This window comes from Myxocyprinus asiaticus, chromosome 6 (assembly GCF_019703515.2).
Source record: "Myxocyprinus asiaticus isolate MX2 ecotype Aquarium Trade chromosome 6, UBuf_Myxa_2, whole genome shotgun sequence".
Lineage (NCBI taxonomy): Eukaryota > Metazoa > Chordata > Actinopteri > Cypriniformes > Catostomidae > Myxocyprinus > Myxocyprinus asiaticus.
The window spans coordinates 49,367,579-49,393,035 of NC_059349.1; the positions used below are offsets into that span (position 1 = coordinate 49,367,579).

General features: G+C 37.6%; 2 protein-coding genes across 8 annotated transcripts in view; one reads left to right on the forward strand and one right to left on the reverse strand.

The window, feature by feature from the left end:
• Positions 1 to 23: 23 nt before the first annotated feature.
• Positions 24 to 8,206, forward strand: LOC127443185 (cytochrome c oxidase assembly factor 1 homolog). Of its 6 annotated transcripts, none has more exons than XM_051701771.1 (6): positions 25 to 217; positions 2,069 to 2,236; positions 3,610 to 3,743; positions 3,834 to 3,985; positions 4,287 to 4,363; positions 4,482 to 8,206. In XM_051701771.1, the coding sequence occupies exons 3-6, from the start codon at positions 3,650 to 3,652 to the stop codon at positions 4,561 to 4,563; spliced, it is 405 nt and encodes a 134-aa protein (XP_051557731.1). In that variant the 5' UTR covers positions 25 to 217; positions 2,069 to 2,236; positions 3,610 to 3,649; the 3' UTR covers positions 4,564 to 8,206. The 6 variants fall into 6 exon arrangements, 5 of the variants coding, with proteins under 5 accessions (XP_051557734.1, XP_051557731.1, XP_051557733.1 ...); XM_051701773.1 differs by having other exon boundaries at positions 2,069 to 2,170; XR_007897604.1 differs by lacking the exon at positions 2,069 to 2,236 and having other exon boundaries at positions 28 to 217; positions 4,482 to 5,800; positions 6,541 to 8,206.
• A 2,440-nt stretch (positions 8,207 to 10,646) lies between these two features.
• Positions 10,647 to 25,457, reverse strand: part of LOC127443136 (E3 ubiquitin-protein ligase HECW1-like) — a 77,888-nt gene continuing 63,077 nt past the window's right edge. The window contains exons 17-29 of one of the 2 annotated variants that reach the window (XM_051701670.1): positions 23,660 to 23,756; positions 23,472 to 23,555; positions 23,214 to 23,320; positions 22,986 to 23,045; positions 22,418 to 22,532; positions 22,207 to 22,320; positions 18,294 to 18,446; positions 18,031 to 18,129; positions 16,568 to 16,697; positions 16,334 to 16,480; positions 16,132 to 16,246; positions 15,724 to 15,922; positions 10,647 to 12,678 (exon numbers count right to left, since the gene is read on the reverse strand). In XM_051701670.1, the coding sequence (XP_051557630.1) occupies positions 12,567 to 12,678; positions 15,724 to 15,922; positions 16,132 to 16,246; positions 16,334 to 16,480; positions 16,568 to 16,697; positions 18,031 to 18,129; positions 18,294 to 18,446; positions 22,207 to 22,320; positions 22,418 to 22,532; positions 22,986 to 23,045; positions 23,214 to 23,320; positions 23,472 to 23,555; positions 23,660 to 23,756 (1,532 nt within the window). In that variant the 3' untranslated portion in view covers positions 10,647 to 12,566. The remainder of the gene's footprint in view (positions 12,679 to 15,723; positions 15,923 to 16,131; positions 16,247 to 16,333; positions 16,481 to 16,567; positions 16,698 to 18,030; positions 18,130 to 18,293; positions 18,447 to 22,206; positions 22,321 to 22,417; positions 22,533 to 22,985; positions 23,046 to 23,213; positions 23,321 to 23,471; positions 23,556 to 23,659; positions 23,757 to 25,457) is intronic. The other variant, XM_051701671.1, reaches the window with a different exon arrangement.

Genomic DNA, 25,457 nt, shown 5'->3' on the forward strand with positions numbered 1-25,457 from the left:
AAACACATTCTCAATTAAATAACGACGCATTTACTCTATTCATACTTTTTTTCTTTGAAGTATAGTTAGTCGCATATTAACGGTTTAATCAGTTTATTCAACAGTTTCTTAAAATTATATTCACTTTTTTTCTTTTCTTTTTTTTTTAAAGTGAAACAAAGATGGCCGCGTCCATCTCACACTGATGTTTGTGTTTTATAAAATAATCAATGTGACGGTGAGTCTTTAATAATGTTATAAGCGGCACTTGAAATATTTTAACGAATATCGGATATTTAAAGCTAGTGCCAAGACTAGAAATTCTGCTAGAAATGTAAAGTACCATAGTACCACTATGTTATTATGGACATAATTGTAGGTACCATGGTATTCTTTAAAGGTGTTTGCAGGAACATGTGAACACCATGGTATAGGAAAATGTTATTCAATACCATGCAAAAATAGCTCCCAAATGTATTTGTACAGTGGGGTCACGTATAAATGTATTAATGCCATTGCATTTGATAGGATGTCAAACCAAGTGGCATCTATTTTAAAGAAAGACACTTTTCAAGCAAAGCATTTCACAGAGATATTTGTTTGATTTTAAGTGATAAAACAATATATTAACGGCTCAAAATTATGACATTGATGTATTGATGTACTGATGTGACCTGTTTACTGTCCCAGGACACTTGTGAGGGTAACTGATTTCATCATACACTCACTGGCCACTTTATTAGGAACACTTGTACATCTGCTTATTCATGTGATTATCTAATCAGCCAATCGTGTGGCAGCAGTGTATAATAATGTATAAAATCATGCAGATACGGGTCAGGAGCTTCAGTTAATGTTCACATCAACCATCAGAATGGGGAAAAAATGTGATCTCAGTGATTTGGACTGTGGCATGATTGTTGGTGCCAGATAGGCTGGTTTGAGTATTTCTGTAACTGCTGATCTCCTGGGATTTTCACGCACAACAGTCTCTAGAGTATATAGAGAATGGTGTGAAAAACATCCAGTGAGCGTCAGTTCTGTGGACGAAAATGGCTTGTTAATGTCAGAGGAGAATGGCCAGACTGGTCCAAGCTGACAGGCAGGTGACAGTAAACACAAAAACATGTGTTACAACAGTGCTATGCAGAAAAGCATTTCTGAACGTACAACACGTACCAAAACTGGACAGTTTAAGACTGGAAAAACATTGCCTGGTCTGACAAATCTGGATTTCTGCTGAGGTACACAAATGTTAGACCCACTTCAGCCTCAGTTTTCTGTTCTTGGCTGACAGAAGTGGAACCAAACGTGGTTTTCTGCTGTTGTAGCCCTTCCGCCTTAAGTTTCGACATGTTGTGCATTCTGAGATGCTTTTACATTTATGCATTTTGGCAGACACTTTTATCCAAAGTGACTTACAGTGTACTTATTACAGGGACAGTTTCCCTGGAGCAAACTGGAGTTAAGTGCCTTGCTCAAGGACACAATGGTGGTGGCTGTGGGGATCGAACCAGCAGTTATGTGCTTTAGCCCACTACGCCACCACCACTCCTTTTCTGTTCACTACAACTGTACAGAGTGGTTATCTGAGTTACCATAGCTTTTCTGTTAGCTCGAACTAGTCTGGCCATTCTCTGTTGACCTCTCTCATCAACAAAGCGTTTTCATCCACAGAACTGCCGCTCACTGGATGTTTTTTGTTTTTGGCACCATTCTGAGTAAATTCTAGAGACTGTTGTGCATGAAAATCCCAGCAGATCAGCAGCTACAGAAATACTCAAACCAGCCCATCTGGCACTAACAATCATGCCACGGTCAAAATCACTGAGATAAAACTATTTCCCCATTCTGATGGTTGATGTGAACATTAACTGAAGCTGCTGACCCGTATCTGCATGACTTTATGCACTGCACTGCTGCCACACGATTGGCTGATTAGATAATCGCATGAATAATTAGATGTACAGGTGTACCTAATAAAGTGGCCGGTGAGTATACATCCACTAAAGTCACATTGGGACCAGTTGGTTAAAAGTAATTGCAAAAAGGCTGATAAAAGTGAAACTCTAACATCTTTTGTTTGCAGATGCTACTTGGTTTGATATTTTGTTATCCAAGTCAACAACACTCAGTTGTAAGTGTGGCTTAAGTTTTTGGAGCCATGCACTGAATATACCAAAGGACCATGGTAATACCATCTTGTTACAACCATTCCTACACCCCTTGTGAAAACAACCCAGTTTGTATTTTCAAGGTCATTTAAGTTCATCACCATCACTGCTGTCTTATAGTATGGAAGTATTTTAATGACAAATGTCTTTGAAAAAGAAAAAGCTTGCCAAATTGCACTAAATAAAAAATAAATACATTGCATTAACAGTGCTTGCATTTTGGGGGGTGCAGTTTTATATGGTTGGACATTTAAGCTGTGAATATTTCAATTAAAAAACCTTTCACACAAAATTTCATCATTCAAAATTCAATAATAAATATTCACCTTCCAAAGTTCAGTTCCAAAATATTCAGTTTTTTTTTTTTTTTTTTCATTTCGTCTTTATTATTCGACAGGTAATATTCGGTCCATCATATTTCGCTTTGCAAATTCGCCTCTTAAATTTAAGTGGTTAAAATTTGATTAGAAACTTGCTGGAACGAAAACCAAAAATGAGCTACATTTTTAGCAGAACATAACCGAAAACCGTAACAAAGTGATTTTCAGTTGTTCTGGAGTGAAAACTTATTTTTAAATGCTGGAAACCAGTTATAACCAGTTAATTTTGTTCTGATAATTTTTCATGAAACTGCTGCATCACACAATTCTTTGCCTAATTGTCCGTTGTGGATGTTGTATTCTGTGAAAGAAGACCTTTTTAACAACTATGTATAATTACTACATATACATGCACGGCTAATTCAGATACAAGGAAAACATTATTAGAGGTAAAAAGTACTTCTCTCAGTTGTTTCCAAGTCTTCACTGAATTATTGATAGATATGATGTATTAATACAGATTTGATGCTGCCGAGCTGTGACTCAGAAGCAGATCTTTAATTAAAATTGTACTTAACTCTATTTTGATAAATCGCTAACTTTTTGTTTATTTTGAGGCAAGTGGCTTATTTTGAGCTTGATTTTCCAGACCAGATTTCTTGCTTCTCTTGTGAGATCTGGCAACGCTGCCATTGGTACTTCCCCCACGCCTTAGCGCAGAATACTGTCATTTAAAAAAGAACGTTATTAACTGTTCTTTTGTGGTGTTCTAAAAGTCCCTGCTTGCTGCTACTAGGCTTCACCACTGTTGGATTTCCAACCTAATTTTAACCACTGAAATTTTAGAGGCAAATTTGCAAAGTGAAATATAATATAATTACCTGTAGAATAATAATGATAAAAAAAAACACAATATCTTGGAACTAAACTTTGGAAGGTAAATATTTATTATTACATTTTTAATAATGAAATTTTTTTTTCAGTTGAAATATTCATAGCTTAAATATACAACCATACAGAATTGCATCTCCCAAAAATTGCAGCACTGTTGATGCATTTATTTTTCAGTTAGTGCAATTCAGCGTGGTTTTCGTTTCAAAGACATTTGTCATTAATATACTTCCATAAAATCGAAGGTGCAGATTTCCATACAGAGTTTCTCCAGCTGAAGTGAAGATGAGTCGATTGATCAGTCACCTGCAGCAGATGACTTTGTTCATCACCATGGTGACCGGCAGCAGCTGTGCTATGATGTATTACCTGATGCAGAGTGAGTCATCAGTGCAGGTGCATCATTACAGGTCAAATTACCTGTTGGAACAGTGTTTTACAAATGATCAGCACATTTGTTCTCTTTCAGAGAATTTTGCTAAATCAGAGTACTACCGTCTCGCCCTGGAAGAGCTAAACAATAATTCGACTGCCATGGCCAGTCTAGGCGCTCCTCCTCTGAAGATCCACAACATCCATTTATCTGACCGACACAACCGCATGGACCACAGCAGCGCTCAGGTCAGGGTCTAAGCATCAGCTGAAGATGGTGGCTGCTTTTGCATAGTTTTGAGCTGGTCTAGATGGTTGATTAGCCGGACTACCAGCCGGTGGAACCAAAATCAACCTGTTAGAACATCTTGGTTAAGCTGGTTAGAGCTTGTAGGCCACTTTGGATCAGCAACAAACCAGCTATTATGTTCTAAAAACAGCTTGGCTCAAACAACATAAGAGTTTTCTATAAGAAAAAATGAAACTGGATATGCACAGTTGCTCTACTACTGTTCTGCATTTTATTAATCCTCGTATTTGTCCATTATAGATAAAGATCCCCGTTACCGGCTCAAGGACTGGTGGTTATCTCTACACAACTTCCACGAGAGACACTCTCATAAACAGGTACTCTGTTTTTACCTCTTGAAATACCAGATCAGAGATGTTTTTAAGCTCGCAAAGCAATGCAGTACTGTCCTCATTGGTTTGAACTTGTAAACGTCTCAAGCTCTTTTGTCACTAGATGGCGCCTCCATCAAGTGTTCTTGAAGCTGAGAGATGGCGAGACCATCGAGATTTTCAACAAGACGGAATCTAAAGAGTAACTTCATATATATATATATATATGTGTGTGTGTACAACCTAAAGCTGCTTTACTTTAAAAGTTAATGTGTGTACAACATGAAAACTAGAATTATAAAGTGCACAATTAAACCATAATACTGCAATTCTTTGAACATTTAGTCAATAACAACTAGTTTAGATTTAGTGGTTCCAATTCTAACCAGTAGGTGCAACATTTGTAGAAAAACAGGTGCATTCACTGTGGCACCCTTGGGACTTCGGTTAGTTTTTTCTTATTTCATTGGACAAAATGTAATCTTAACTCAATTCAGGGTAACGTGTCGGCTCAACATGACCAATATGTATGAATGACCTAAATTCACAGGAGTGAGCACTCCATCCAAATAAAACAGTAACCAAATTTAGCCACACAGTGTCCTCAAACTTCTTCCACCCTCTCTCTCTCTCAATTTCTCTTTCTCACTCTCTCTCATGATCTACATCTTTTCTCATTAGTTTATTGGCTGAAAGACTGAGGCCAGAGAACTATAGCCATAGTCACTATAGCCATCTTCAGAATGAATCAATTTCAAATCTGACTAAATATCTGCCGTTGAGTTTGGGCCGCATGTTTCAAACTTTCCTTCTTCTCTCAAGCCCTTTAAAATCCCATCTTCATCCCTAAAACCACCCTGCTCCAAAAATATCCTGATATTCCACAGAGCTCTGGGGACCATCTGTCCTCGCTTTCATCTGCCAAAATATCCATGGAAATATGTCCTTCCAATCTGTTTTTATCCAGTTTTGGAATATTTTGTGTGTACTATATTATATCCCAATGTTTAGCCAATGAAAGATTAAACCATTCATTATATGTCAGGACTTCTTTGTATTAATCTGTGAGGAGAATTTATTACAGATGTTACTATGATTACGGATGTGCTTTCTGGCTTGTTTTAGTGCATTTCAGTTGGCCGGATGTTCTCTTGAATATCACGGAATTGAAGAAAACTGTGAAAACACTAAATGGAGTAATGATGGGCTGAAGGAAAAGACCTATAACCTTGTGCGACCTAGCGTACACACGCGTTGTATTTTGGCTTCGCTACATGCAGCGCATAATTTAAATTCATTAAGGCCGACTGATCTCAGTTCAGGAGACTCCGGGCTGTCAGTAAAGGGTTGATCTTTCGACGTGCAGAGTCATGTGACAAAACAACATGGCGCCGATCACAGCGGAGTTTGTCTTTGGGAGAAACGGCATCAAAACTGCATCTGGTAAGAAACTTACGTTTTTACATTGAAACCGGTTTGTCAAAAGATTAGAGATTTATCGGCAAACACCATACTGCTGAACAGAATGTACACTAATGTGGACTTTAGCACATTTTTTCCTTAGAAATCCTATATATTTACTGTGCATTATCATATTGAGAATCAATGGGTTCATCCAAAAGCTAAAAATGTTGCTTTCAGAGGCTTTATATGGAGTTAGGATGAAAATCAGGTGCATTTTGAACTGTTCTGAAACCAGTGCAGACAGACAGCACACTGGAGGTTAAGTCGTTCACTAAATAGGGAGCAAGGGAGCATCCTATAACTCTCTATGCAGCTAAGTGCATTCACTCCTAAAATCCGACCAAAAGTTCAGTTTCAGGCTGCAGATGATGTTTGGACCACTCAACATGTTTGGCAGACACAGGACAATGTCAGTACATAGATTAAGAATTTATACTGTATAATGAAAGTGATTGGATGATACTGGCCATTACTTTGTATCATTATTATTTATGCTAATTTCTGATGTAATGTTTGTAACGTCTCAAAAACATGAATAACCAACACTACTGGAAACAAACACTTTGATGAAAAAAAATCTGACTTTCTATAATGTATAGCTTGGTATTATTTAAAATGTAATAACTTAGTCCCTATGTCCACATATGTGGACATACATTTTTAGGAAAACTATTTGGTCTAGAATTTCTTTTTTCTTTTTTTTTTTGCATGTTTATTAGGTGCTGCAAGTTACAAATCAAAAAAGGAAATAGGAAATGCACACAGAAGTCACGCTTCGGGTCTCATGAGGTTAAACCACAAGTCAATGTACGCTATACATGTCCCCCCTCACAAGTGTTGTGTACAATGTTTTCAGATTTAGAAAGATTTTTGACCTTATCCAACAGTTTGTGAGTAAGTTCAGGCCATGCATTAGAAAGTGGTTGTTTATTGACATTCGTTAACAGTGTGATGCTATATACAGAGCCTATGCACAATTCAAAACATTTGTACATGTCCCCCATATTTTCTTTCATAGACATTGCTTAAAGTGTTAAAAGACACATGCAGACTAGTGTATGTGTCTGATTTGGAAGCAGGAGCCAAATCTTTCAGTATTTCCCAGAAAGCCAAGTTCTTAAAGCACATTTTGATGTTTTGAAATAGGCAGTAATGTTCCAGAACTGTCTCTTAATTTGTCACATTCCCAGAACGCTGCTAGTGTAAAAGGTTTTGATAAATAAAGTCTGCCAACAATGTAACATTTTTTATAATAAAGTTATATACATTTCATACATACCTTTTTGGACTATGATTACATAAATAGTAATATGAAGACGTTTAAAAAAAAAAAAAAAAGAGAGAGGAACTGTTTGTTGTTGAACTGATGCGTCACTTTTATATTTAGGATCTTACATAGATTGGCTGTTTTAGCAATTATGTACACATTTGATATATATTTTATAATTTCTAAATAGGGATTGGTAATACAAATGCCTTTTCTCTACATTCTTAATATCTTAAGCAGAATTAATCACATTTTGCTATTGTTTCTTTTTTAGCAATATTTCTGAGACAATCAAGCCACTCTTTCAGTTCATTAAAGGAAAAGTTCACCCAAAAACATAATTTCTGACATCATTTACTCACCCACATGTCATTTCAAACCCATCATAAAAGTATCATAAAAGTTGCCTATCCAACCTGTGCCCTATTTTACAAGTCTTCTGGAGCCATTGGTTAGCTTTGTGTTAGGAAAAGACTGAATTTTAAGAATATATTCACTGAAAATCTTCCCCTCATAAATAGCTCTAAAAACTCATCCACACTTCCGGAAATTCAAACTACCGTGTTACATTTGGAACAAAAGAGGGTGACTAAATGAGGACAGTTTCCATTGTTGGATGAACTAATGCCTTTTAAGGCAATACTACAAGATAAATTTAAAAAGATGAATTTAGTTTGAGAGTACACAAAAACACATGCACATTTAAAGTGGCATCATGTTAAGACAATTCATGACGATCTTCATGAATAATACACACATTCACATCATGTCATCTGAAAATGTAAACATGAACAATGATGAAAACTTCAGCACAGTAATATAGCCATCAATAAACCACTCTTACATTTCAGAAAAAGTTTGAAGCAATTTCCTTTTTTGAATAAATAAATACTCTGAAACTATCCCATAATATCTCACTATCCTTTCTCTTGTCATAACACACACATATAGTTGAAACACAGAACTGCGTGCACAATTTATCTTTGTGTGACATTTCTTAAAATCCCCTCATCACCATCGTCATTCCAAGTCATAAAAAAACCATATAAGAACATACAAAAGCAAAATATATATACAGTGCATCCGGAAAGTATTCACAGCGCTTCACTTTTTCCCACATTTTGTTATGTTACAGCCTTATTCCAAAATGGATTAAATTCATTATTTTCCTCAATTCTACAAACAATACCCCATAATGACAACATGAAAGAAGTTTGTTTGAAATCTTTGCAAATTTATTAAAAATAAAAAACGAAAAAAATCACATGTACATAAGTATTCACAGCCTTTGCCATGACACTCAAAATTGAGCTCAGGTGCATCCTGTTTCCACTGATCATCCTTGAGATGTTTCTACAACTTGATTGAAGTCCACCTGTTGTAAATTCAGTTGATTGGACATGATTTGGAAAGGCACACACCTGTCTATATAAGGTCCCACAGTTAACAGTGCATGTCAGAGCACAAACCAAGCCATGAAGTCCAAGGAATTGTCTGTAGACCTCTGAGACAGGATTGTATCGAGGCACAGATCTGGGGAAGGGTTCAGAAAAATTTCTGCAGCATTGAAGGTCCCAATGAGCACAGTGGCCTCCATCATCCGTAAATGGAAGAAGTTTGGAACCACCAGGACTCTTCCTAGAGCTTGCCACCCGGCCAAACTGAGCGATCGGGGGAGAAGGGCCTTAGTCAGGGAGGTGACCAAGAACCTGATGGTCACTCCGACAGAGCTCCAGCATTTCTCTGTGGAGAGAGGAGAACCTTCCAGAAGAACAACCATCTCTGCAGCACTCCACCAATCAGGCCTGTATGGTAGAGTGGCCAGACGAAAGCCAATCGTCAGTAAAAGGCACATGACAGCCCACCTGGAGTTTGCCAAAAGGCACCTGAAGGACTGTCAGACCACGAGAAACAAAGATTGAACTCTTTTGGCCTGAATGGCAAGCGTCATGTCTGGAGGAAACCAGGCACCGCTCATCACCTGGCCAATACCATCCCTACAGTGAAGCATGGTGGTGACAGCATCATGCTGTGGGGATGTTTTTCAGTGGCAGGAACTGGGAGACTAGTCATGATCGAGGGAAAGATGAATGCAGCAATGTACAGAGACATCCTTGATGAAAACCTGCTCCAGAGCGCTCTGGACCTCAGACTGGGGCGAAGGTTCATCTTCCAACAGGACAACGACCCTAAGCACACAGCCAAGATAACAAAGGAGTGGCTCCGGGACAACTCTGTGAATGTCCTTGAGTGGCCCAGCCAGAGCCCAGACTTGAACCCGATTGAACATCTCTGGAGAGATCTGAAAATGGCTGTGCACCGACGCTCCCCATCCAACCTGATGGAGCTTGAGAGGTCCTGCAAAGAAGAATGGGAGAAACTGCCCAAAAATTGGTGTGCCAAGCTTGTAGCATCATACTCAAAAAGACTTGAGGCTGTAATTGGTGCCAAAGGTGCTTCAACAAAGAATTGAGCAAAGGCTGTGAATACATGTGATTTTTTTTATTTTATTTATTTTTAATAAATTTGCAAAGATTTCAAACAAACTTCTTTCACGTTGTCATTATGGGGTATTGTTTGTAGAATTTTTAGGAAAATAATGAATTTAATCCATTTTGGAATAAGGCTGTAACATAACAAAATGTGGAAAAAGTGAAGCGCTGTGAATACTTTCCGGATGCACTGTATATATATAAAAACATATTTCACAGACATTGGAGAAATGGGTGAAAATTACGGCAAGTTTGAAGTAACTTAAAGACTTGTGGTGTGTTCCCACTGACAACAAATTGCAGCAATCGGAAGTCATTCATTTTAAAGAGAGTTGCTGATTTGCGGCCAGATGAGCAACAAGTCTGTGCCTGAAGTTTTTGGTTGGCTGCACAACTGGCCATAGGTTTTGAAAATATGTCCATTATGGTAACAAATCAGTTTTCTTTTTACTTTATTAATCAAATTTACTTACTCATAGTTTCTATTAAAAGGGATAGTTCACCCAAAAATGAAAATTCTCTCATTTCTTTCTTCCTTTTGCTGAACACACATGAAGATTTTTAGAAGAATATCTCAGCTCTGTAGGTCCTCACAATGCAAGTCAACAGGGTCCAAAACTTTAAAGGCAGCATAAAAGTAATCCATACGACTCCAGTGGTTAAATCCATGTCTTCAGAAGCGATACGATAGGTGTGGGTAAGAAACAGGTCAATATTTAAGTCCTTTTTTACCATAAATTCTCCTCCCTGCCCAGAAGGTGGAAGGAGAAGCTTAGGAGGGCTCTATTAAGAAGAGAGAGTTTGTATTTGTGAGTAAAATATGGATTGAAATCAAGTGAACAAAAAGGTGAGAGAGGGTAGTCTTAGCTCATTGTACACTGCAACAAACTGTCTTTCTTGGCTTGTTTTCCCATATAAATTCATAAACTTCCTTTAAAACAAGGTACATTTACTTGAGGAGCTATAGCCTACTGAGGAAGTTTTAAAATGTGTTTTCAGAGAAAGTTGAATATAATCTCGAATTTAAGGGTATTTTGTCTTAAAGCACTGGCAAAAAAAAAATATATATATATATAATATATATATATATATATATAAACATTTTTAAAATACACTTATATATAAAAAACACTTAAGAAATATCTTAAATGTTTCTTCTCAGGTAAATGTATCTTGTTTTAAGGATTGTTAGATATTTTTAAACGGAAAACAAGACAAAAACACACGATAACAATAGATTTTTTTTTGCTGTGATTTTTTTTTTTTTACTGAATTAAACTAAAAAATCCTCAAGTAGTGTTTCCTGTAATTCAGTGAAGGTCATTTAGAGGTATTTTTAAAAGAAGCTTTTCTTTATTTTTAGTAAGCACATGTTTAAAACAACCTCTTAACTCCAGGCACAAACTGAATTGTCAGTTAAGAGCTAATCATTAATCGTTGCAATAATGGCCTGAATAGTCATACACATTTGGGATGGTATGAAGGTGAGTAAATGATGAGAGAATTTTCATTGTTTGGGTGAACTATTCCTTTAACTTCTCCATAATGCCTACGGTATCTGACAGATCATGTAAACTGTTAAACTGTCATGCACAGGACGTGCCAAGAACGCATTAGCAAAGGTCATTATCATTTACGTAAATTAAAATCACCAACTTCCACTGGAAAAGAATGACTTCCTGTCTGCAAACCACTTTACACAGTTGAGAAGCATTAAATTCAATCCCCTCCCATCTAGTCACAATTGTGACAAGTGACATGACATTTCGTCTTTCTTCGCTCAGCTGAACGTATATTAAACATTAAATATGTTCTAATTGGCTGTGATTTTGTTGCATTGCACAGCAGTTTTTTAAAGGAAACTTTAATCATCCTACCAGTGTGGCAGGTGAGGACATGGGACACTGTTTTTGAACACATCTAAGCATCAAACAAATATTAATTCATGGAAAACTACCATCAGTCAACAATTAATCAAACATCATGAACAACACATGAGCATGTAGCCATTAACACCCTGTTAAGCTGACAGTTTCCATCCCTTGTTTTTAATGCTTTCATAAGAATTTTGATTATTATGATAATTGTGATTTAAAACAAGAATCCATTGATTAGTACATGATAAATAAAGTTTCAAACCAATGCTCGCCAGTCTTTCTGTTACAATCCTCCTTTGACTCCTGCAAAGTGACATGAGTTTGTTTTGTCATTTCCTGTGATGATGCAGTCATCCTCAGTGTTCATTATAGTGTTTGTGAGATTATGTGAACTTTGCACTAGTGCACAAATTTACAGTAATTACGCCACCTGCTTCCTCAAGCAAATATTGTCAGTGCACCAATTTTGGTTTACAAAGAAACAGTTCACCCTTAAATAAAAATGATGACTTCATTTTCTCACCCTCATGTCGTTCCAAACCTGTATGACTTTTTTTCTTCTTCTGTGGAACACATAAGTCTCTATTCACGTTCATTATATCATTATTTTTTAGTTTTTTTGGCATTCGATATAAGTGAATGGTGAGGTTGTCATTTCACCAAACATCTCCTTTTGTGTTCCACAGAAGAAGACAAAATGTCATACAGGTTTGGAACGACAGGAGGGTGAGTAAATTATGACAGAATTTTCATTTTTGGGTGAACTATCCCTTTAACTTTACAATTCTCAACATTTTATAACTGCAACAACAGAAAACACAGCTGGCCGTGAGTGAATCCATGACGTTCGACGGTGAAATGATCATGTGTGAACTGAAAAGAGACTCCAGTTGAGGTCGAGGCCCTGAGTGTTAAAGCAGGTTGAAGGCTTCTCTTTCACTATTGCATACACAGCTTCATTTGTACAAACCCGTTACACACTGTACACCTGCACAGGTGAGATACGCATGCAGAGGTGTCCTGAACGAATGAAAGAAACGAACAAAGGACACAGATAATTATTAGAAACAGTGTATGTCACAAGAAGAAATGTGTTTTGTGTAAAGTCCTCATTCAAGGCCAAAAGTGCTGGTCTCTTCCACAGCGATTAGCAGTTTCTCGTACAACATAGTGTAGGATGGATACGGAGGAAGATCCAGACGATTAAAGCACGTGTGTGCCCTGAGAAAGCAGACACAATACATAAGCAACTTGTTTAAATACACATTTCTATGATCAAGTCTCGTTTGGATTGATCTCCACAGGGTTTCCACTTCTTTACAGCCATTCATTTTCATGATTTATCTATTTAAAAAATCAAGAGACGGTACTCGCAAAGAGTAACTTTTAGACAATGACAAATTTTAGAGCTGGGCATAACTAGAAAAACGTATATTCACTTGACTTTTTGAGATTTTATTCATTTCTATCATTTATTTCAGGCCTGTAAAGCAACATTTAAAAATTCCCTGATAGGTTTTCCAGATAATATGAACTAAGGGTCAACCAATATGGGTTTTTCCAATGGCCAATGCTGATATCAAGAGGGCAGCATGGCTGATAAATACACTGACTAGGGGTGGGCGATGTGTGAACTGGTAAATCTATATTGCAGTTATGCGAAATGTCACAGCATGTTAGGGGGAATGCATGGTCCAATCAGAGGTTGCACAGCAAATAATGATGGATATGAGTTGTAAAATATCCCTCATGGTCTATTTTTATCCGTCATTAGTTACTTTTGCATGTAAATGTGCCTGTCCCTTGACTGAGAGAACCATCTCTCCCTGAGCTTCAGAATCAAAGCAAACGCTTAAGTTGAACCATAAAGAAAAACGATACCGGGGAGGTAAAAGAGATAAAAATAATATTTGTAATAATTTGTTCTTTACTGATAAGGTTGTTTCATTGCCATGTACATGACTGTTCAAATATAAAAATAAAAGTTTTTCAAATTTGTGAAAGGGGTAACATTACTTTGGATTTATATTAAACAAAAAAAGGAACTTTAATTATTATTATTAGTATAACTTATTTTTTTCTCCAGTTTTTGAATCACTTTATATATATATATATATATATATATATATATATATATATATATATATATATATATAAATGTGTATATTGTGACATCACTATCAACCAGAAAATTCAAGACTATTGCCATATAATTATTATTATTTTTTTTTATGTCTAATTCTTATATCATCTACTCCTAACAACCATGATATACAGGTGCATCTCAATAAATTAGAATGTCGTGGAAAAGTTCATTTATTTCAGTAATTCAACTCAAACTGTGAAACTCGTGTATTAAATAAATTCAATGCACACAGACTGAAGTAGTTTAAGTCTTTGGTTCTTTTAATTGTGATGATTTTGGCCCACATTTAACAAAAACCCACCAATTCACTATCTCAAAAAATTAGAATATGGTGACATGCCAATCAGCTAATCAAATCAAAACACCTGCAAAGGTTTCCTGAGCCTTCAAAATGGTCTCTCAGTTTGATTCACTAGGCTACACAATCATGGGGAAGACTGCTGATCTGACAGTTGTCCAGAAGACAATCATTGACACCCTTCACAAGGAGGGTAAGCCACAAACATTCATTGCCAAAGAAGCTGGCTGTTCACAGAGTGCTGTATCCAAGCATGTTAACAGAAAGTTGAGTGGAAGGAAAAAGTGTGGAAGAAAAAGATGCACAACCAACCGAGAGAACAGCACCCTTATGAGGATTGTCAAGCTAAATCGATTCAAGAATTTGGGTGAAATTCACAAGGAATGGACTGAGGCTGGGGTCAAGGCATCAAGAGCCACCACACACAGACATGTCAAGGAATTTGGCTACAGTTGTCGTATTCCTCTTGTTAAGCCACTCCTGAACCACAGACAACGTCAGAGGCGTCTTACCTGGGCTAAGGAGAAGACGAACTGGACTGTTGCCCAGTGGTCCAAAGTCCTCTTTTCAGATGAGAGCAAGTTTTGTATTTCATTTGGAAACCAAGGTCCTAGAGTCTGGAGGAAGGGTGGAGAAGCTCATAGCCCAAGTTGCTTGAAGTCCAGTGTTAAGTTTCCACAGTCTGTGATGATTTGGGGTGCAATGTCATCTGCTGGTGTTGGTCCATTGTGTTTTTTGAAAACCAAAGTCACTGCACCCGTTTACCAAGAAATCTTGGAGCACTTCATGCTTCCTTCTGCTGACCAGCTTTTTAAAGATGCTGATTTCATTTTCCAGCAGGATTTGGCACCTGCCCACACTGCCAAAAGCACCAAAAGTTGGTTAAATGACCATGGTGTTGGTGTGCTTGACTGGCCAGCAAACTCACCAGACCTGAACCCCATAAAGAATCTATGGGGTATTGTCAAGAGGAAAATAAGAAACAAGAGACCAACAAATGCAGATGAGCTGAAGGCCACTGTCAAAGAAACCTGGGCTTCCATACCACCTCGGCAGTGCCACAAACTGATCACCTCCATGCCACGCCAAATTGAGGCAGTAATTAAAGCAAAAGGAGCCCCTACCAAGTATTGAGTACATATACAGTAAATGAACATACTTTCCAGAAGGCCAACAATCCACTAAAAATGTTTTTTTTTTATTGGTCTTATGATGTATTCTAATTTTTTGAGATAGTGAATTGGTGGGTTTTTGTTAAATGTGAGCCAAAATCATCACAATTAAAAGAACCAAAGACTTAAACTAGTTCAGTCTGTGTGCACTGAATTTATTTAATACACGAGTTTCACAATTTGAGTTGAATTACTGAAATAAATGAACTTTTCCACGACATTCTAATTTATTGAGATGCACCTGTATATAATAAAATTTAGTGATTTAGCAAATGAGACGTACACAAAATAGCTAAAATGAACACACAACTGTTATTCAAAATTCACTAACAATATTTAAAAATAGAAAATGTGCATAGTTTTTGTCCACCAATGCCAATAACCTCAAAATGATCAAATATATGCCCATTAATCGGCCTGGCCAATATAGGTCTACGACTAGGGAAAACATTGCAGGAATTCTATGCTCAGTGGTATGAGAAGCAATTCTGAAATCTAAGCTCTTTCACTTCATTGTTAGATATTTGCCATTTTGAACTGTAATTTGTATGTCAAACATCACATTACTGTTACTGAAGGGAAGCTCTATAATCCCTATCTTAAATCAACACGGCACACTGAAAGTGTGAAAGCTGAGTGTGTCACTGTACCTCGGGAGAGATGTGATCTTGCCCCATTTCTCGATGCAGAAGCGTCGCAGGCCATTACTCCCACGCAGGGCTGTGAAGCCCTCGTATGGCACGCTGGAGGTGCCCGTCACAAATTGCAGCAGGCGCAGTTTCTGCTCATTATTGAAGCGCTCTACTGCACCCCAGAACCACCGGATGACGATGTGCCCATCATGATAACCTGACAGTGAGCAGACAGTGACACTTCACAAAACAAAAATTACCCATAGACCTGACTGATTAGTACATATCTGTATTTCCTGTCAGAAGTGGTTCTTCTGGTAAGAGATTGATGTTTATGTAAAGTGTTTTTTTTTTATGTGTAAGAGTATTTGTGCATGTAATTGTATATTTGCGTGAGTATGACATTGTGTATTTGTGTGCTCTGACCTCCTCTGTACTCTGTGTTGTTTCTCCAGTCATTCAAATCAATCTCTGCTGTTCCAGCTATAACCAACTCCAGCTCTCTGGCATCAAACACTGACACGAGACGAGAGTCTACCACCTGTACATTCAAGTCAAAGTTAAATGGTTGGTATCAGCGAGCAGGTAGAGATGTAGAGATGGTAAAACAGACAATTAAGATGTTTACCTCATAAAATCCTCTGACCAGAGCTTGTGTCTGCTGCACCACACCTCTCTCCACTCTCCACTTCACCATCCGCTCTATATATTCCTTCTTATTCTTCTCTGTCACCTGCACGTTTGTCCCGCCAGACTTCAGCTCTCGCTCTGTCACCTGACACACGTACACCCCATCTCAACAAACATATTTTTGAGGGTTATTTACTTTCAAAAGGCTTAGGATTACACAGGCTTCTCCCACCTGGCCAAACACTTCCTCATTGACAGTGAAGGTGAGATCCAGCACATCTGTGATGTCATTGTCCTTCATCCACTGTAAGCTCTGGTGGAACTCCTCATCCAGGTACTCAAGGTCACTGAGATCTGTGGCTCTGAAAAGAAAGTAGAGTAACAATGAACACCTTTTAAACCTAATATACTACAGAAATTCATGCATTCAGATGAATTGATCTGTATAACGGCTGATTTTTTCCCATTTTGAGATTATCGGTATTATACGCAGATAACTGTGTCCACTTGGCCAGTTAACAGAAGTGTTATCTGTCCTTTGTGTCTGTTCCAAAATCTACCAAAATCCTTGTAAATGAATAATGCAAATTGATAATTTACTGAGCAAATCTAATTTGCTCTCATTAAATTGCATAAGGGTGAACGTTTTTCAACATTTGAATTACTAAGAGAAAACGGGCATATTTTTTATTTTTTTAATCACGCTACAGCAAATAAATCAGCATTACAGAGGTAGACGATATATCGGTTTTACCGATTAATCGGTACTGATAGTTGATTTTTGGAACTTTCTGTTATCGGCAAAAATCTATACCAAAAGTTGCCAATAGTTTTTTTTCTTGTTGTATTTAACAAATACATGGGGATTTGCTATATCTAAATCTTTCATCATTAATCAGCATCAGAAATTGTTTTTTGGAACTATCGTTTATCGGCAAAAATCTATACCGCTAGTTGCCGATAGTTTTTTTTAAATTTGTGATTAACAATCACATGGGGATTTGCTGTATCTAAATCTTTCATCATTGACAATTTTCATATTATTATTTTCATTTCAATGCATATTTTATTATTTTGATAGATAATCAAGTGTTCTAAACTGAAGTGAGGGCATGCAAAGAAAACTGTGACTAAATGGAAACGTGCCCCGTCAGCACATAATTCGTGCATCCAACTTAACATCTTCTGAATAATAATAATAATAAAAAAACCTCATCTAGTGAACATATAGGCTAGAACAAGGGTTAATTTGGTAAATACTTAAATATAGTGCATTGTAATGGAGCCAAGTTTCTGTCATTTAAGAGTCACTTGTGTGTTTTGGGCTTGTTTACAGTTAAAAGTAAAAAAAAACAATTCTGGTTATTATTGGGGATTTTGGGTGAACATACACTGCATCTGGGTTTGCATTCATTTTGGGACTCTTGTAGCCTCTATGTCTGTGCCCATCATAGTAAGAAAAGCCTAAGTATTTGTTAACATTCTATAAACCGATTTTAAAAACTATCGGTTGAGTAATAATTATTGGCCTTTTCCACCACCTTAATTATCGTATCGGCAAAATCCACTATTGGTTAAATTTGTAATTTAAATTTGTTGACAACAATACATTTACTATATACTGCATGTTAATTTTGTGATCTCTGAACTGCAAATGTAGTAGAATGCATTTAAACAGGTTTCTGATCCACTCACAGCCTGAGGAGTGCTTTGTAAAATGGGCGGGTGAAGAAGGCGTCCAACAAATACTGATGAATCAATGCCAGGCCAAGAATTCGACCACTGAAACGGAACCTGAAACAAACAACATATGGTCCATGAATCAAAACAGTACTGGCAATAAAAGCAGCAAGTAAGAAAATAAGAACAGAGGCAAATGAAAGAACTGTTTATTTCTTTGTCATGAGAATTCAGGTGCTTTCTCATTTCACAAAGGTGGAATTTCTAAAGAGTATTACCATTCCAAATGGTTTTCGACAAACGCAGACATGGGGCTGATCTGTACAGTGTATGTGTCATTAGCGGAGTATTCAAACAGGCCGTAGTATGGGTTAAACAGCTCCTGAGACAGCAGGAAGAAAAACTCTCGCGAAGGTCCACTGTAGTCCAGTCTGGAAAGAAAGAGAGAGAGAATTAAACTGACTAAATATTGAGCTTTTCATTATTAGGGGCCAAGCATCAAAGATGCATAGGCATCGACTGTATTTGTTGGTTTTCTTTTTATTATACCACCTCTTGTGTAATCAGAGTCTATGGTAGGCCCTATGGTAAAAGTTGTGAAATTAGGTAGGGGAGGATTTTCAACACGGCATAAATTATGCTTTCTCAGGGCATTTCGAAAGAAAAACAATTAAGGATGCACCAATTTTTATCAGACAATTATTGACCTAATTATAATCATCAGCATATCGGTTAGAAAATGCTGATATGAAAAACCAATGGTTTATTAATTAATTAGTAACACACTTTCAAATTCAAATGCACAATCCAGAAATAAATTGGCACGATTGACTGAATTAAGATTGAAATCTCAATATGGCCTTGCAAATTACTAAACCTTAAAGGTTGCGTTTGAAAATATAGTCTGCAATCAGCACTCCAGTCAGCGCTGTGTGAGCAAGCAGCACCCACTAGTGGTCTGGACGGCATTATACTACTATAATACAGAATTTAAAAGGGGGTTTTGTTCCTTTGGTTAAAACTTTTTATTTTTCCATGATGTGGGTGGCATTTCTGTGGAATTGATAGGTGTGGGTGAGAAACAGATATTTAAGTCCTTTTTTACTATAAATTCTCCTTCTTGCCCAGTAGGTGGCAATATGCAAATCAAAAACAAAAGAAGAGGAATGTGAAAGTGAAAGTGGAGATTGATAGTAAAAAAGGTCTTAAATATTGATCTGTTTCTCACCCACACCTATCATTTCACTTCTGAAGACATAGATTTAACCACTGGAGTCATCTGGATTACTTTTATGCTGCCTTTATGTGTGTTGGAGCTTCAAATTTTCCATTCACTTGCATCGTGAGAAGCTACAGTGCTAATAATCTTTGTTTGTGTTCAGCAGAAAAAAGAAATCAAATCAAATCCCTTTATTGTCACTCAACCATATACACAATTGCAACAGTGGGTGAAAGTCTTGTTCAGTACACATCTGGGATGGCATTGGGGTGAGTAAATGAGAATTTTCATTTTGGGGTGAACTATCCATTTAAAACACGAGTTCAAAATGACTGTTTTATTACACCTCTTATCCCTCTAAAGCTGTCACAGTGGAAGGTTAAGTCTTTGAGGGGAACAGGACATAGGGATGATCTCTTCTGAATGGAATGCACCTATATGTCATGTATTTGGTACAGGGCAACCAAAGCAGTGCAAAACTCTTTTGCAATAATACAGACATTGGCTTTACCCACCCAAAGAGAAGAGTGAAGGCAGAGTAACCCACACTGGTTGTGAGCCATCACAATGCGATAATGTATTAAATGTCTCAAGCTAATACGGGACGATTCAGCATTTTAAGCGCTTAAATACAGGACAGGTGTCCCCTTCAAGCATCTCGCCATACCACCCTTTTAGCATGCTTCAAAATGGGACACAAAGCCTACAATACGGGACGTTTTGCTGCCCACTAAAATACAGGACAATAGGCGTCGTAATTTCAACTAAGATACGGGACTTCCTGTTAACCCTAGCAGCAACATACATTGCATATGCTACCTCTCCCATTTTTTATGCTATTATCTGTGACGAATGTGTTCATATTTGGATACTCATGAAAAAACATAATCAATGGCAAAACATTAATTGTTAAACACTCACGCACTGTGAACATATACAAGTTTGCATCGTTACTATTAAAACTAATGTGGACATGCTGGCAAAACGACTGCAGTCTGAACAGAATTTTTTTTTAATCAACCCACATATACAGAACATTCAGAAAGTATTCAGACCCCTTCATTTTTTCACATTTTGTTATGTTGCAGCCTTATGCTAAAATATATATTTTTTCTTTCACATCAATCTACACTCCATACCCCAAAATGACATTTTTTTTAACACAAATTTTTGATAACTTTCCAAATTTATTAAAAAGAAAACCACATTGACATAAGTATTCAGACTCTTTGCTATGACACTTGAAATTTAGCTCAGGTGCATCCCATTTCTCTGGATCATCTTTGAGATGTTTCTACACTTTGATTGGAGTCTACCTGTGGCAAATTCAATTGATTGGACATGATTTGGAAAAGCACACACCTGTTTATATAAGGTCTCACAGCTGAAAATACATATCAGAGCTAAAACCAAGCCATGAGGTCAAAGGAACTGGCTGCAGAGCTCAGAGAAAGGTTTGTGTCGAGGCACAGATCTTGGGAAGGCTGAAGTGAAGGTTCCAAAGAGAATAGTGGCCTCTATAATTCTTAAATGGAAGTTTGGAACAACCAGGACTCTTCTTAGAGCTGGCTGTCCGGACAAACTGAGCAATCGGGGGAGAAGGGCCTTGGTAAGAGAGGTGACCAAGAACCCGGTGGTCCAGAGATCATGTGTGGAGATGGGAGAAACTTGCAGGAGGACAACCATCACTGCAACACTCCCAACGATCTGGGCTTTATGGCAGAGTGGCCAGACGGAAGCCTCTCCTCAGTGCAAGATGCATAAAAAAGCACCTAAAGGACTTAGACTGTGAGAAACAAGATTATCTGGTCTGATGAAACGAAGATTTAACTGTTTGACCTCAATTCCAAGCATCATGTCTGGAGGAAACAAGGCACAATTCATCATCTGCGCAATACCATCCCAACGGTAAAGCATGGTGGTGGTAGCATCATGCTGTGGGGGTGTTTTTCAGCAGCAGGGACTGGGGGACTGGTCAGGGTTGAAGTAAAGCTAAACGCAGCAAAATACAGAGATATCCTTAATGAAAACCAGGTCCAGAGTGCTCAGGACCTCAGACTTGGCCGAAGGTTCACCTTCCAACAGGACAATGACCCTAAGCACACAGCCAAGACAACGCAAGAGTGGCTTAGGGACAACTCTGTGAATGTCCTTGAGTGGCCCAGCCAGAGCCCGAACTTGAACCCAATCGAACATCTCTGGAGAGATCTGAAAATGGCTGTCCACTGACGGTCCCCATCCAACCTGACAGAGCTTGAAAGGATCTGCAGAGAAGAATTGCAGAAAATCCCCAAATCCAGGTGTGCAAAGCTTGTCGCATCATACCCAAAAAGACTCAAGGCTGTAATCGCTGCCAAAGGTGCTTCAACTAAGTACTGAGTTAAGGGTCTGAATACTTATGTCAATGTGATATTTCAGTTTTTTCTTTTTAATACATTTGCAAAGTTATCAAAAATATGTTTTTTGCTTTGTCATTATGGGGTATGGAGTGTGGATTGATGAGAAAAAAATAATAAATAATTTAAAGCATTTTAGCATAGGGCTACAACAAAACAAAATATGAAAATAATGAAGGGGTCGGAATACTTTCTGAATGCACAGTAACTTGCAGTTTTGACAGTCAGTCTAAAAAAATCAGATTTTCCCTGCAGTGTGAACAATTCTAGAAGCCTAAGTTCTTTTCTCCTGAACGAACTAAAGCATCCAAGGTGAATGAAGCCTGAGTTTATACTATACGCATTTTTCATTATTTTTGGGCAAACTAAAAAAAGCCTTTTTGTCCAGAAAGTATAAAATACACTTTAGTGGGATGTACATTCTGCCACTGGGGTATTTGGCCTTGTAATTGCTGCTTGCAGCTGAATCATTCTATGTGTTCAAGCTACCTTAAAGTTCAAATTTACATTTGAGACATCTGTAAACGTTTTACTTAATATTCACACAATCACATATTCCTATGTCAAGAGTCTCACCCTTCCTCTCCAACAAAGGTGATGTACAGCTTGTTTCTCTGAAGCTCTTTACGTGAATATGCCATGACCTGATTAAATGTTCCTTCTAACAGATGATCTCTTCTGACAATCAGTCTAAAATACACAATAAAACAGAACTGTTATTTAGCACACATTACAGCAGTGTGTAAATATCCTCTGTTTTAATAAAAAGATGTCAGTGTTGACATACTTGATCTTCCCTGGGCCTTGCCCGTAGCCCTTTGCCTCAAGTTTCCTGTAGAAGTTGCGAAGTTTGGCTTCAAAGTCTCTGCGGTAGGGTGCTGGTGCTCGAGCTCTCTGTGTTCCTAATGAGAAGACAGGCAAAAATCATCACAACAGATATAAAACAGAGCTTGATTTAATCAATCATCAGGGAACAAATGTTCAAGATCAGTAAACCACAAAACGACTGATACACGTCCACAGGAAAGATGAGTTTGTTCACCTTGAGAAAAAACACATGAAAAGGGGGAGATGGTTGTTCTTTTGGTTGTATAAAAACTTTTTAGATATATTGTGCATCCCCAATTTTAAAAGTGTACTTAGTTTTTCCAAACATGCATACTCTTAGGACACAGTCAACTTGTTTAAGGAAGGAACAAATGACCATTCTATGGACTGAAGGAAACAAATTTGAATATTCACATACAGTAAAAGACAACAGGCTTGGGGTCTGTAAAATGTCCAGTATTGGGACAGAGAGGGTTAGTAAGGTGGGGACATCAGGGGCCAGTATTGAAGGCTTGAGAGCAGCTGACCTGGCGAACTCTCACCAGATAGACAGCAGGCTGGAACTAGTGGAGTTCTCTCAAGGAATCCTTTATCAGAGCAGATCAGAGGGGTTTATGATTGGATCATCCTTGCAAACTTGAGATTCTTCATGTATAATAATTAAATGTCACCACGTCCCATTTTAAAATCTGTCTCTGTTGTTGCAATCAGTAGTGAACAGTGCTAAACACAGGTGTAAACAGGATATCTCCTACCTGGAGAGTTCTGGGGAGAGGAACCAGGGGAGCAGCGTGGCGAGAAGTTAAACCCAGGGTGAAATGATGCGAGAGGAACATATGACATGATCTCCTCCTCAAACAAACTGAAAACCAAAGCAAAACACATTATTTGACATAGTGTGACATATTGTTTAATATAATTTTTTTCTTCTCAGTCGAGAAGCATCCAGGCCACCACTATGACTCAAACAGAATGAGCATATTTGAGTGAACATTTACACTGAGATGCTTTACCTTAACAGTATGACCAGGTCAGCATCACACGACAGCTTCTCCAGTCTTTGTGTGCCTTCAGTTCGAATATGGAGCACCTTTTCCCTTCAGACATAAATATAACACCCAAAAAACTTTGAGTACCAGTACTTTCTTGAAGAACTACTGATGTATTTCAGTAAAATGACAGAGGGAGAGGAGGGCAGTACTTGAGTGAGTGGTTCCTCGCCAAGCTTGGCTGTCGCTCTTGTAGCACCTCAAAGATGTTGGGTTGCCGTAGAAAAGCTACAATCCTATCATTGTATGCTGGGGAACAGATGGAAAATATCAGCTTGATATCAGCTTAATATGTACTAAGGAAACCTAGATAACAATGTTATATAGTGCAACCAAGTTTGGGGTATATATTGAATATATTCCCAACGAGTTTTGCTCTCAATATTCAAGATTTTGGTCATTTTTTTTATTACAGTGATCTTAATAGATATTCAAGATTTTTATAGGATGTCTGTTTTAATATGGTAGCCAAGGGGTGCACAACAAATAAATTTGCAAAGCAAACGGAACATAAATAAGCCACACAACATAAAAAAGCCACAACACAACGGGAAAAAAGACACAACACAACGAAAATAAGCCATAATGCAACAAAATTAAGCTACAATACAACAGAAATAAGCCACAACACAACGTAAATAAGCCACAACACAACGGAAATAAGTCACAACACAATGGAAAAAAGAAACAACACAACGAAAATAAGCCATAATGCAAAATAAATAAGCCATAACGCAACAAATTTAAGTCCCAACCCAACGGAAATAAGTCACAACATAACAGAAATAAGCCACAATGCAACGGAAATAAGTCCCAACCCAACGGAAATAAGTCACAACACAAGAGAAATAAGCCAAAACACAAACAAAATTAAGCCACAACGCAACAAAAATAATCCACAACACAACAAAAATAAGCCACAATGCAACGGAAATAAGTCACAACACAATGGAAATAAGTCACAACACAACAGAAATAAGCCAAAACACAAACAAAAATAAGTCACAACACAACAGAAATAAGCCAAAACACAAACAAAAATAAGCCACAACACAACAGAAATAAGCCAAAACACAAACAAAAATAAGCCACAACACAACAGAAATAAGCCAAAACACAAACAAAAATAAGTCACAACACAACAGAAATAAGCCAAAACACAAACAAAAATAAGCCACAACGCAACAGAAATAAGCCAAAACACAAACAAAAATAAGTCACAACACAACAGAAATAAGCCAAAACACAAACAAAAATAAGCCACAACACAACAGAAATAAGCCAAAACACAAACAAAAATAAGTCACAACACAACAGAAATAAGCCAAAACACAAACAAAAATAAGCCACAACGCAACAGAAATAAGCCACAGCACAACAGAAATAAGCCACAACGCAACAGAAATAAGCCACAACGCAACAGAAATAAGCCACAACGCAACAGAAATAAGCCACAGCACAACAGAAATAAGCCACAACGCAACAGAAATAAGTCACAACGCAACAGAAATAAGCCACAACGCAACAGAAATAAGCCACAGCACAACAGAAATAAGCCACAGCACAACAGAAATAAGCCACAACGCAACAGAAATAAGCCACAATACAACAGAAATAAGCCACAACGCAACAGAAATAAGCCACAACGCAACAAAAATGAGCCACAATACAACAGAAATAAGTCACAACACAACAGAAATAAGCCACAACGCAACAGAAATAAGCCACAACGCAACAGAAATAAGCCACAACGCAACAGAAATAAGCCACAATACAACAGAAATAAGTCACAACACAACAGAAATAAGCCACAACGCAACAAAAATAAGTCACAACACAACAGAAATAAGCCAAAACACAAACAAAAATAAGCCACAACACAACAGAAATAAGCCAAAACACAAACAAAAATAAGTCACAACGCAACAGAAATAAGCCAAAACACAAACA